This window comes from Vidua chalybeata, chromosome Z (assembly GCF_026979565.1).
Source record: "Vidua chalybeata isolate OUT-0048 chromosome Z, bVidCha1 merged haplotype, whole genome shotgun sequence".
NCBI lineage: Eukaryota > Metazoa > Chordata > Aves > Passeriformes > Viduidae > Vidua > Vidua chalybeata.
This window is the reverse complement of record NC_071570.1, coordinates 33,226,149-33,239,422: the sequence shown is the minus strand read 5'-3', so window position 1 is coordinate 33,239,422 and position 13,274 is coordinate 33,226,149. Positions and strand designations below refer to the sequence as shown.

The window sequence follows — 13,274 nt, the reverse complement described above, 5'->3', positions numbered from 1 at the left end:
AATGTCAGTGAAACTTAACATTCAGGTTTTTTTCTTGAAATCCATGTCTGCTAGAAGACAGAAGACTCCCACTGGTTATTTTTTCTGAAATGTTGCAGACTATGAAGATACAGGATGCAGAAAGGTGAGTATTACCTTAGCTGGAACTTGAGGAGACCACTGAGCAATGTTACTCTTGGATGGATCAGGTACAATAGGCCAGATATGTTTTTTAATTCTGTAAAGGATTAAAAATTGAATAAAGTCACAAGATGTACTCCCCAAATTCCCTGTTCACAGCAACTACAGCAGAATCCAGGACACTACTCCTTTACATAGAAAGTTTGCATTCCAAACAGGAATGCTGTCTGGGCTACTTTTCATCTTTCTATGACACTGTACTACTTAAAACACAGCACTGCACTTAACTCCTCCACACATTAGATGCAGCTAACAATGTAACACAAAACAACAAATGATAACAGTAAGAGATGTTCAAATTTATAGCACTCTAGAATGTATGGTACTCTATTACTTAGGTAGTTTATGATGCATGCCAGTATGAAAATACAATCCTGCTTATTTTTAATATAACTCTGAATACCTGTAACGTCTCTGTAAAGGTCAAAATCTAAGCTAATTTCACAATTAAAAATAATAAAAAAAAACTGGAAGAAAAACTTGCTTTTTAACTCTTAAGAATGTACTGTTACTTAAAACCAGAAGCTTCTGTAGATACATGACCCCCCCAACCAAACCAGCTTTGAAACTGATGCACCTATCCTGCTCTTTATAAACTGATCCAACAAACCTCCTTCTCTGAAGGAGAACTCCTGAAGAACAATTCAAGATGGGCTTTCTAACTGATGTCCATTAAGAACTAATTTTAGGAGCAGCAGGGAGGTCAAAAGGAAAAGGGTATAAAATGCTGCCTTTAATTAGAAAGAAAGGATAGTTGACAGGGGATATAGGAGAGGTGTTATGCCTTGCCAGGGAAAACACTGCAGCAATGACATCTGTGGTTAAAGCCACAGACAAGAGCTTTGGGGTGGGGTAGCAGGAGGAGGCAGATTGCTTCCCAGCAGTCAGTAAACAGGCAGAGTTACTGGAGATCATGATGTCTGCCTATTTTTGTCATAAAGCTTCATGTTTGTTAATGCTGTAATTAAATAGCCCAAATACAAGGAAGAGATTTCCAAATCTTCATAAACTAGGGACCAAAACTCCACTCACAGGATGACTAAGAAACATAGATCTAATCCTAACTATGTCCAGCAGTAAAAGCATTAATTTTCTTGCAGTATTGAACTATAGAACATTTAGTATGTGTGTAATTAACAGTATCAGAAGAGGCCCTGGTTTCTCATGGAAAACACAGAAGTTTTTAACACCAATCAATATATGCATGTTTTAACTTTTTTTTCTGCTCTAACTGAAGAATACTTAACTGGGTTGGTATAAATTACTGCCATTTCTGTTATGCTCAGAAATATGAGGAAGAGTTAATTTGTACTTACAGGTCACGTTTGTTGAAGCAAAACAGAACTCCAAGGAGCACAATCAACAGGAATGCTAGACACACAGGTACAACTATGGCTTCAATTTCTCCTTTTCCTGAAGGAGGTGAAAGAAGCAGTTATAGCCCACTTTGGCATTTAAGGAACTCAACAGCAGTACATATTTCCAAAAGGTTAAGGAGAACCTGAAACTGAAATACCTCAATGCTCAGTCTTAAAGCTTCACATTCAGAAGAACCTTTTCACTATACAAAAAGTGTCTCCTGGTGAAAACATGAAAAGCTCTGCCGTGACAATCTAGTGCTTTGCATCAAAAAAAGGTGGGCTGACCTAGAAGCTGTCGTACTGACAGAGCAAATAATTTTGTAGCTTGGGCAGGTATGACAGTAACATCTTTGCCAATTCATCTGCTGTCCAGGTATTTCAGTGCCCCAGTGGCTGTCATAACACAGTCATGGTCAAATAAGTAAAGTAAGCAACGTCACTACTCATCCATCAGCTTATTCTGTACATGAAGATCTCCTTTGCCTGCAAACACCGAAGTTTGCATTATTGTTATGTATTCCTTCCAATGTTACACACATTCTTAAGTAAACCTTGGAGAATGCTTAGGGAAGAGCAACACTATACAGAAAAAAAGCCTCCATTAAATTTAAGTAAGTGTCTTCCACAATTAAATTCAGTTAGTAATGTTGCTGTTACCCTTACACATAAGAAGCACCCTAAAGCTGAACATACAATAAATTTAACTATTCAAAATGAGTCTCTGTAAAGAACTGCAAAAAACTTTCATAGTGATCTGAAAGAACATGAAAGGGCTCTGAGAATGACATATGCCAACTGGTACCTAAATCAGAGATTAAGATACAAGCACACATCTCTACAGCTTCTTCAGCACACTTTATCAGGATTAAAACAAAGACTCTGACTAGGGGTCGATGCCCCTGGACACCAAAAGAGACAAGGGCACTGGGTAAATCCTAATGACTCGTTAAAGGTCAGGGCAAAACATTATATAACCTGAAGTATAAAACACATCCAAACCAGCATGCCTAATAACAGAAAAAATGCAATTCATGAGGTTTGCAGAGGATATCTTGTTCTCTATGTAATCAGAAAAATTCTGACTAAACTACCTCTTCGTAAAAAAACACTAGACAAGCCACCCAGGTATTATGAACATTGCAAGCTGACCGTAACTGAAACTTTAAAATAAAATCACCTTCCCCTTCTACCACATCTTTCACAGAGCCCTGCTGTACTGTTGCAACACTAATTCCTACTTCTACCAATATGCCACTCAGCCTTACCAAATTTTTGTGTAGTAAATGTGAAATCAGGACCGGTCCTGCTTCCATTATCTGTGGATGCCATCATCCGCACAGTATAGAGTGTGTCACTGGTTAGAGAGGAAAGGGTATACTCTGTCTTGGAAGGATCCACTGTCACAACTATAGAGAAGAAGAAATTTATACTAGTTTTCTACAAAAAAATTACATCTCCACAAAGATAGCAACATAAGACATCAAGAGTTCAGATGTGAAAGATAATTTTAATAGAACATGTAGCAGCTAGCAAATACAACAGTCAAAGACTGCAAACTTGTATAAAAAATGCTGAGATTAATTTGTTTCTGTTTAGGTATCTGATTTAATCTCTTTCTATATTTCATTTCCTGTGAAGTTTTTTTTCCCCAGAATGCACCTACAAACTAAACTAGCAGTACAATTGAGGCTTAAAGTCTGTCTAGTAAGCCAAATACATAGTGCTAATGAGGAACTGCTAGTACTGACTAGAAAAAAAAAACAAGGCTAGGAATAGTAAGACACAGGTATGCACATAAGTACCTGGCCCTTACAATTTAAGCAAATCTAAATATTAAAGTTTTGTTGGTGCCAGCTGCCTGTATGCCTGCAGAAGCATACGCACTACTGAATGTAGTAGTGTGTACTAAGATCTACTTCAAACAAGATGATTTACATCAGTAATATACTGATCTACAGCTCAAGAAGGATTAAAAAACTCCTCCCCACTTCCTTTCCTTAAGGCTTTATCATAATTAAATGCAGTCAACTCCTTTTGTATCTTGAACTTTTTCCATCATCTTGATATACCATCATTTAATTCTGTATATGGGAGCACAATACTCACAAATCACCTTTCAGAAACTAAACTCAGTACCCTGCTATATACAGACTGAATGTTCTGAATTCTTTACTACGAACTTTCTGTTCTGTATGGAAGACAACTGTGGCTCAGTCACCTGCTTTACATTCTCAGAACAGACTGTCAGATATAACTGATTCGGTGGTTTTTTTTCAGGAACAAATATCAGGAAAGAGACAGATGAAACACTTCAATGCCACAAAACATTTCTGTTTTCTACTACCTGTTTCATTTCCATCAATAGTTTTGTAAAGTATGGTGTAATTTCGGATAAATCCATTTTGTTCCTCAACTGTGAGATGGTTCCATGTCAAAACAGCTTCAGCTTTTCCTACTTTTTTTGTCTGAACAGTAGGTCCTTTTGAAGGACCTGTAATAGGAGATGAAGATTAGTTTCTGCTTGGAAACCTTGCATTCACAGAAGTAACATATTAACAAGCACTGAACTGTAACAGCATAAAATCTTCAATGGAATAGTTCGACTAACTCATCTGGAAATATTGTTTTCAAACAACATAAAAACTACAAAAATGTTTTAAAAAAGAAACATTCAGAAACAGATACGAAAAGAAAAATCAGCAAGTTATGGGATTCTTCAAATGAAGTTAAGTCTTGATTTTACACTTGAAATTTAAAATAAATCAGCATATAAATATCACTATTATAAATATATAATATATATAATATATCATTAGAATAACAAATTCATGTCTAATTATCTGATAAAGGTTGGAAAAACAAAGAGCCAGCCATAGTCAGCCATCTGTCTAGTTCCCAAACCCTGTAAAAAAGCAGAATGGGATGGGAAAAGATCAATGATATCACCCGATCCTCAAGTACTAAACCATTTTTCATTACATAGTCTACATTAAAGCAAAGATTTCTTCATTGTTTTGTCAAAAAGAGTCAGTGTATGTGCTTCAAGGTGATGATTTTATACTTACGATCTTGCTTAAGATAAGCCTTCACAGACTGTCCACTTCCCTGACCATCAGCATACAGAGGGTACACAGTTATCAAGTAACACTTGAAAGGCTTTATGCCTAATAAAAGGAATAAAAAAATATATACCTAAAAAAAGGAATTTAAAAGGTCGTATTTCACAGACAGTCAAATTGCTCACTATCCTTCTTATTTACTTCAGATACAGGCTTCTGAGTTTTTGCTGTTTAACTAGGACTTGGACTTAATGCAGCTGAGTATTTTCTAGAGCTCATTGATACACTTCTCCAGAATATTAACTAAAGGAAAACTACTGCTTCAAAATATTAACTAAAGGAATGGTTCACATTCAAATGTAAAATTTAAAAAGTAGACTTCACAGAAGTCAGGGTTTTTTTTTGAAATTTATTTTAAATAGAAAGCCTTTATTTATCTGTAGCATTAAGTCCCCAATTTATTGATTTCAGATACTGATCATAATGTCAAAAGAATAAAGCTGATCAAGTTTCACTGTTTGAGTTGAGTAGTCAAAGAATTTGATTTTGAAAGAACTCAGCCTTTTCACTATTTTAATGGCTTCCAAGAATGACAATACTAAAACCAAAATGGAGGTAAAGCCCTTATTGTTACATTACATAAATTTCAAAATTCAAGATCACGTACAGTTGTGTATTTGATAAAAATATACAAATACTTCCATACACTCCCAATAAACTAATTGAAACCCTCAGCATTAAACCCCTGTTCTACCATAAAATTCTAATCACTGTGAGGATGTTTCTCATCTTCCAAACACTAAGCAGGTTATTAGTGTGTCCTACAAATTATATATAGATTTATGAGCTAAATACCTTTTAAGTCAATTCCTTGAACATCTCCTAGTGCAATCTGCCATTCTATGATGCAGTCTGAGCTGCTGGACACCAGACACCACTCGATCACATATTTAAGAACATAACTGTTAGGAGCAGTCCACCCTACCCACAACTTGTCATGTTTAGGTAATGTTCTAAGATTCTTCACAGGAGCTGTAATGAAAGAAAAAGTGATCAATATTGACAATTCTTTCAGGATAGGCGCTGTTCTGGCAAATGTTGATACTTTTAGGTAATGGTAGCTATTTGACAGAACTTAAGTAAATGCAGGTACCATTTTCTGGAATTTGGAGGTTTACACATGGATCTTTGTATCAGAGATCCAATAGCAGTATCAGGCTATTTAAAAACTGGAAGTCAGACTCAACTTCTCTATTCACACAGACACTATGTTTCTTTCTTCTGAAAAAACACTTTATTTCAACAGAGAAATCAAAATTAGAATGGGAATTTACAAGTGTACAGTTATACTTAAGTACTTTACTAAGTACTTATACTTTATGTATAGTGTGTGTATATATAGAAGTAAATAGTATATATAATGTCCAGCCCAGAGCTGGATAAACACATCCTGTGATGGGGGAGCAACTGGCTCACGGGTCAGGCACAAAGGGTTACAGTGAATGGGGTGACATCAGACTGGGGACCTGGGACCTGTTCCAGGGGCATTCCCCAGGGCTCCATCATCAGCCCTGTGGCCTGACAGTGACTTAGGACTGGAAGGGACACTAAGCATGCTCCCAGGTGATACAAATCTGGGAGGAACTGCTGACTCCCTTGAAGGCAGGGAGGCCCTGCAGAGAGACCCTGACAAAGTAGAGGGCCAGGCAATCACCAACCGTATGAACTTCAACAAGGGCTGGTGCCAGATTCTGCACCTGGGATGGGGCAGCCCTGGATGTACAGACAGAGTGGGGAATGAGAGGCTGGACAGCAGTGCCATGGAAGGGGCCCTGGGGCTCTGGTCCATGGCAAGCTGAACATGAGCCAGAAGTGCCCTGGCAGCCAGGAGGGCCAAAGCTGTCCTGGGGGCATCAGGGACAGCATCACAGCCAGGCAAGGGAGGATTGTCCTGCTCTGCTCTGCACTGGGGCAGCTTCACCTCAAGTGCTGGCGGCACTTTTGGGTGCCACAGTATAATCAAGTTATTAAACTATTAGTGAGCATCCAAAGGAGGGTAAAAAAGATGGAGAAGGGCCTTGAGGGGAAGCCATATGAAGAGCAGCTGAGGTCACTTGGTCTGTTCAGCCTGGAGGAGACTGAGGCGAGACTTCATTGCAGCTACAAATTCCTTGTGAAGGGAAGAGGAGGGGCAGGCACTGATCCCTTCTCTGAGTGCCCAGTGACAGGATCCAAGGGACTCGCCTGAAGTTGTGTCAGGGGAGGTTTAGGCTGGATAAGGTTCTTCACCCAGAGGGTGGTTGAGCACTGAACAGGCTCCCCAAGGAAGTGGTCACAGCACCAAGTCTGACAGAGTTCAAGTAGTGTTTGACACAGCAGGACAATGCTCTCTGGCACACAGTGTGACTCTTGGGGTGACCTGTGCTGGGCCAGTAGATGGACTTCAAGATACCTGTGCATCCCTCCCAACTTAGCTTATTCTGTAATACATATTATATGCTTATATACCATACATGTATACCTTATTAAGTACTTCCTCCTGGCTGCAATACTACTTTGTTTGAATTTATACCCTTATACCCTTAACTAATTAATCTAATAGTTTTAGAACCAGTGGCTCTCCTTTGGTGTTTACCTGCATCTATTCATATACCTATTTTTTTTGCTACCTATACAAGTAGTGTTCGGATTGTCTAAGAAAAGGCTGGAAATAAGGATAAACCAGCCTGTCCTTACTATTATTGCATAATGAATAGAACATAAAGAACATGAACAATATGGAAATAGTGGAAGCAGATGACAAAACAACCAGGTAAGATACTGAAAATGTAGGACAATAAGACTGGGACAAACAAGGAAAGGAATGGGAGGGAGATCAGGAAATTAAAGGAGGAATAATGGCAGAATGTTATATATATAAATATATACCAACCTTTTGATTTTATTTTTAAGAAAGACACAAAAATGCCTGCTATGCTAAGAAAAGAAACAACAAGGAATATAGTACACAGAAGCTCTAAGAATCAAAACCCAGCAGAACAACACATATAGCTTCAAATGACACTGTGAATACACAAATCCACATATACCCTGGCACACAAATGGCAGTATATACAAAAAGCATGAGGCTGTAGATAATTCAGTAATACTTTAATTATGTACCCATGTAAAAGGTATTATTTTACAACACTGAAGATTTCTTATAAAAAGGGCCATGCAGATTTACTTGATAGAGACATTACCAGGACACTCACCTTTTGAATTACTTGCTGGGATAAGTAAAACTGATGGAGGAGATGCCCCAACACTGTTATGGGCAACCAGAGTTACTTCATAAGTTCCTTCCCGCAGCTCTAAAGTATGGTTGGTGCTGGTAACGTTGTATTTTTTCACTGGACTGGAAAGAGATGATTTATCTCTGACAGTCACTTCATATTGCAAGATTACTCCATTGGCTTCAAATGGCTTCAATGCCTGTCAGAAACACATCTTTGATTAAGCTGATACTGAACATATGTGATGTACCTTACTGTCCTTACGGTACAATTAAAAAATATGAGAACAGTGCAAGTTCCATAGATCAAATACCTGTACATTTAAGAAAAACATAAATAATCTGTGCATATTTCTATAAAGCAGTCACTTTCAAAGCCTATTTCTTGTTTAAATACTCTTTGATCATACCTAGTGATTTAATAAAAGCTATTCTGTAAGGATTGCAGAACTTGTTGATAAAACCTCCAAATTATGTGACTTTACAGCACAATGACATAAAAGGGATCTCACACCTTTCGTTGTGTTAATACGACAAATATGACACAGTTCATGGACCAAAAGAAAGCAGGGTTTGGGGAGTGATTACATATGGGGACCATAATCACATTCCCCTTCCCAGCTGGACCAATCATCCAGTTAGACACAGCAGCCTTACTGCACAGATGCACAGTGCTGTTTTTAATAACCTTGTACTCCGCAGTATCTCAAGACTTAATGGATTTTGCAGCTGGGGTATCACTGTCCAGACAGTGTTGCCACATTTTAGCTTACAGAAGACACTACATGAAGCTATGCTCTATTCAAGTGGCAGTTCCAAATCCACAGTAGGACAACAAATGAGGAATATGAGTATATTCTGTGCATTTTAGGTCACAGATGAGTGTGAGTTAAATGATTACAAGTGTACATTTAATTTTTCATAACTATTATCATAACAATACTAAAGTCACTTCTGGTATCAAAAAACCCCATATTATCCCAGTCATCTATCAAGGCTATTGGGAAGATTTTTCTACTTAAAAACTCATGTTTTTAAAAGAATGCTCATTTTTTTTCAATTTGCTTTACCTTCCATAATAGATGCACAGTCCAGAAAGCTGGTGAGTGAGATGAATCAATGATCCTCCATATGGGTGGTCCTTTAGATGGTTCTGATGAAACAAACAATGCTTGAGAGTAGAATCATTTTTATTTAATCTATTTGAATTCATCCTTTGATTATCATTATATGCTTGCTTTCTTTAAAAAAATAAAAGCATATTAAAAAGCATTTCTTGATTTCTCAATGAAAATAATGCTTGACATATAAAGTGGAAAATTTCCTGAAGAGATGAGCAAGACACCAGTTCTGCTTTAAGTGGACAGTATCAACAGAAGTATGAGTCACAATGGTGGGCATCTGCAAGATTAGACTAAAGGTGACAATGTTGAGTGAGGCATGATCAGACCTACACTGTGCAGCCTGTGTTCAGAGGCACAGTCCTGCACACCTGATCCTGCAAACCTTGCTACAGTCTGCATCCAACACTGTTCCTACCCCTCAATATCAAGTTACCTGAAAAAAGAAAAATGCACAAGAGTTAACAAGGAGACAAATTTCTCCTGGCAGTAAGACTCCTTGATTCTAAAATTATAACAGAACTGCAGTACTTGTCTACAATACTACAGCACATTTTGGCAACTGTACTATGAAAATGTTGTGCTTCCATAACAAATTCCATTTCAAAGTAAAATGAACCAACCAATACTATGCTGCACAAAGCGATAAAAGGTGGCCAATCTTTTGTGAGGGTCTTCGCCCCAAGAGAAAGCTGATCTCAAAATTAATTACATCTTTAATCTTTTAAGACTATTTTTTTCTCAGAATTCTTTCATAGTATTTAGTGTACTACGAAGTTTTGGCTTTTAACCTCAAACACCCTTCAGTACCAAGTGTACAGCATGCATCTCATATTTTATGCTTTACATTGTGAGAGGAGAAGTATGAATTGAGGAAAAGGGAGCTCTTTTACTCATTTGAGTATCCAAATTTGATTCAAATTAAAGAGAAGCAATTGTACATCTTGCCTAATAGAAATCATGAATCTAACATGACGTGCCTCATGTTCATTTGCTACTGTAAAACTTTTGTTCTGAGGCTAAAGTAAGACATGGGTACTTAATATTAGCACATTTTTGCAAAGCCAGTCACCACAGCACAGCAGCAATGCAATCTAAATAGGCAGGCAGTCCTGAAATCATTATTGCTCAGCCTGAGATAGGAAACACAGGAAATGAAGTCATACTATCATTAGGAGTTGAAAAGCAGAGATTAGAATATTGATATATTTTACAGTATCTCCCCCAGAGAAAGTAAATTTTGCACAGAACTGAAGCAATGCAATCACAGATACAAACTCTACTTGTTTTAAACAAAAACTACAATAATCCCTCTTATTTTTTATCTAAGATGACAAATTAATTCAATCAGGATAAAAAAGGAAGTATTTCCAATCTGTTTTAATAATGGAACTTGTATTAATTTAACTTGATGTGTGCACTGAAACGCTACAGTGAACAGACTGCTCAGAAAAGACATGCCTTGGAAGATATGATGGGACATACAAGATATTACAGAAACAAGATTATAAAGGTGCAAGCAGGAAAAGCTAAAGCACATTTAAAAACCAGAAAAATACCAATCAGCTTGACACTGAAGCTAAATAGCTGTAACAAATTATTTATAGCAATTGAATTTAAGAATAGATCCTCTACTGAGTATCACGTACACAACACTGGCTCTCTATGGGGTAGTACCAGCATAAGCCAGAAACAAAGCCAACCTTGCAGGCTACCAGAGTGAAAAAGAAATGAAAATGAACACATCTTTTAAGTTTCAACAAAGTATTATTTGGATGCTTTAGTGCATAAGAGGCTACACTTACCACATGCACATTATTTTGTATCATTGCTTTATTAAGTTTGTGAAGAAATCGATGCATCCGGTATGACTAAGATCTTCTGTTACTTCACTGTTCATGATTGTTCACCTGTAACTTTTACTAGCCTCCTAAACATCAAGTTGTTCATAAACTAAGGCACTTGGTCTTCTAAGAAAACCTTTTCTAGGCAGGATAACTTCTGTTACAGAGAATAACCTTCAGAATAAAAAGCCAAGCATAAAGCCTAGATTTCTTCCAGAAGACTTTGAGAATACAGTTTTCTGTGAAGAAGGCTCTTCTCCCCTGCTGCTGTTCTAGCTGTTTTCAGGGAGCACCTCTACACTAGCTTAACAGGAAGCTATATGCTTATGCTCCTTGGAATGCATGGGTCTAGTCAGTCAGTGCTGAAAGTAACTCAGGAGAGCTTTGTTGCTTACACAAGCAAGCAGCTCAAGCAAGGATACACCATTTTAGCTGGCCGTTGCCAAACTGCAGAGCACTCACACACTTGAGAAGTCAGTGACCTACTTTTATAAACTACTTACGATCTTCAATGGTCATCCCAGTCTTTTCTTCACTCCAGTCACTCCAGTAGCCCACTCCATCTTCCTTCATGCAACGAATGGAAAAGGCATACTCTGTGTAGGGTCTGAGACCCTGAACACTGAATGAAGTTCTTGTGGAAGCTGTATCTTCAGAAGGAACCTACAAACGTGACCAAGATTTTTAAAAGTGTTCAAAATACTATAGAGCTGAGTTCTGTGCTACTTCAGCAGTCATCCAGAAGGCTCCCCACCACACACACACACACATAACACAAACAAGCTTTCCTTCCCTCTCATTTCCAAAAACTTCAATTCTCAAACATTGTCTGGTAAAGGTTCAGTCACAGTTGTGTGTCTTTACCAGGTATAAGAACACACATACACTAGAACAGTTAGGCAGCTACCTCAGGACAATTTCATTATCTTTCTTTTGAAAATTAGCTTACTTCACTCTTCTTCCTTTCAACATAATTCTGCTGCTTACTGATCTGTAGTACCCTGCCTCAATTCAGAACTTTTCTAGGTAACCTGCTTGATTATTGATTGCAAAATTATTGGTTACTAGAAGTTAAAAGTCCAGGATCATTGCTTCCACTGATCCAGAACAGTACTTCTTGAGTGAAATTGAAAATAGTTTTAGAGTAGTTTATAGTTTTGTTAATAAATTATTTTCATAAGCTCCTTGATTTAATCTTAGGTGAGTAATCAAATGCCAGAAAAGTATTCTTAGTATGTATGTAGGGAAGCAGGGTGGAGAAGATAATGGACACAAAGGTAACACACTGACTCTTCACATTATTCCACTTAGCAACTAAGGGCTTTCTACAGTGAGGATCCCTGGCAGTAATGACTACAGATTATACACAAAGGCAGAACACTTAAGAGGTTAATCCTGAGGGTAAAGAATTATCAAAATAGCCCAATTTTACAACAGCTAAGCAAGTTCAGCTCACTTAAAACCTATTTCATTTATTTTCATATGTTAAAAGGGCAAGACCAGTCAGAAGAACTTGTCCTATTGTTCTATCAGGACAACATATACACCATCCTGGAGTTGCAGACTAGATTGTACAGGCCAGTGCTTTTAAAGTATCAATACAGGTGACCTTAATAAATAGTTTCTGCATCTAAAGCCACATTAGTCACAAGGAGCTGTGTTAGGCTACCTGCTCCAAAAGAGTATTTTGGTAAAAGCAAAAGCAGTCTTCCTTCCAAGAACTCACAGAACTGAGAATACATTTGGACCTCTGCTGGAGTACTACTGCTCTGAGAAGGCTTTAAAGTAAGGAAAAACTGAAGAGCTATTAAAAATATGTCAACAGATTGATGTATAAATATTGATTTATAAAGGAAAAAAAAACCCACAGCTCTTGATAACAGGAACATATCATAGTAGATTACAGGTAAGGCTAACTCATTACATTTTTCCTGTTCTTGACTGCCTCACACTTGAGGCCCTCACACAGGGCAGGGATCAAGGTGTGGTTTCACCAGTGACAAATACAGGTGGATAAATCACTGATCCTGCTGGCCACACCATTGCTGATCCAGGCCAGGATGCCACTGGACTTCTTGGCTACCTGGGCACACACTGGCTCATGTTCAGCTGCCATCACCAGCACTGCCAGGTCCTTTTCCACTGGGCCACTCTGACCCAGCCTGTGGCCCTGCCTGGACCTCTTGTAGCCCACCTGGAGGTAGAGTAATTTCTAAAAAGCATTACAGCATTATACAGTATTTATCCAATCTTTGAATGACATTTAGATCACTCATTTTGCACATGCATGGGAAGATGGAAATTCATTAATGTTTTACACATTGTGCAAAATAAAATTTAAAATAAACATACTGCACAGTGACAGGGAGGACAGCAGAAAAGTGCACGAAGATATGAAAAGGTCACCATACTCAGACTGTGCCAAAAAATACCTA

General features: G+C 37.9%; 1 protein-coding gene across 9 annotated transcripts in view; it reads right to left on the bottom strand.

Moving 5' to 3' along the window:
* The window catches only part of IL6ST (interleukin 6 cytokine family signal transducer), a 40,651-nt gene that overhangs the window by 16,065 nt on the left and 11,312 nt on the right, over positions 1–13,274 (bottom strand). For all 9 annotated transcript variants that reach the window (XR_008435422.1, XR_008435424.1, XR_008435425.1 and 6 more), the window contains exons 7-15: positions 11,343–11,502; positions 8,945–9,027; positions 7,855–8,074; positions 5,456–5,632; positions 4,607–4,705; positions 3,886–4,032; positions 2,807–2,947; positions 1,497–1,593; positions 136–217 (exon numbers count right to left, since the gene is read on the bottom strand). Coding sequence is in view for 5 of the 9 variants with exons in the window: in XM_053968797.1 (XP_053824772.1) it covers positions 136–217; positions 1,497–1,593; positions 2,807–2,947; positions 3,886–4,032; positions 4,607–4,705; positions 5,456–5,632; positions 7,855–8,074; positions 8,945–9,027; positions 11,343–11,502 (1,206 nt within the window). In the remaining 4 variants the exon portion in view is untranslated. The remainder of the gene's footprint in view (positions 1–135; positions 218–1,496; positions 1,594–2,806; positions 2,948–3,885; positions 4,033–4,606; positions 4,706–5,455; positions 5,633–7,854; positions 8,075–8,944; positions 9,028–11,342; positions 11,503–13,274) is intronic.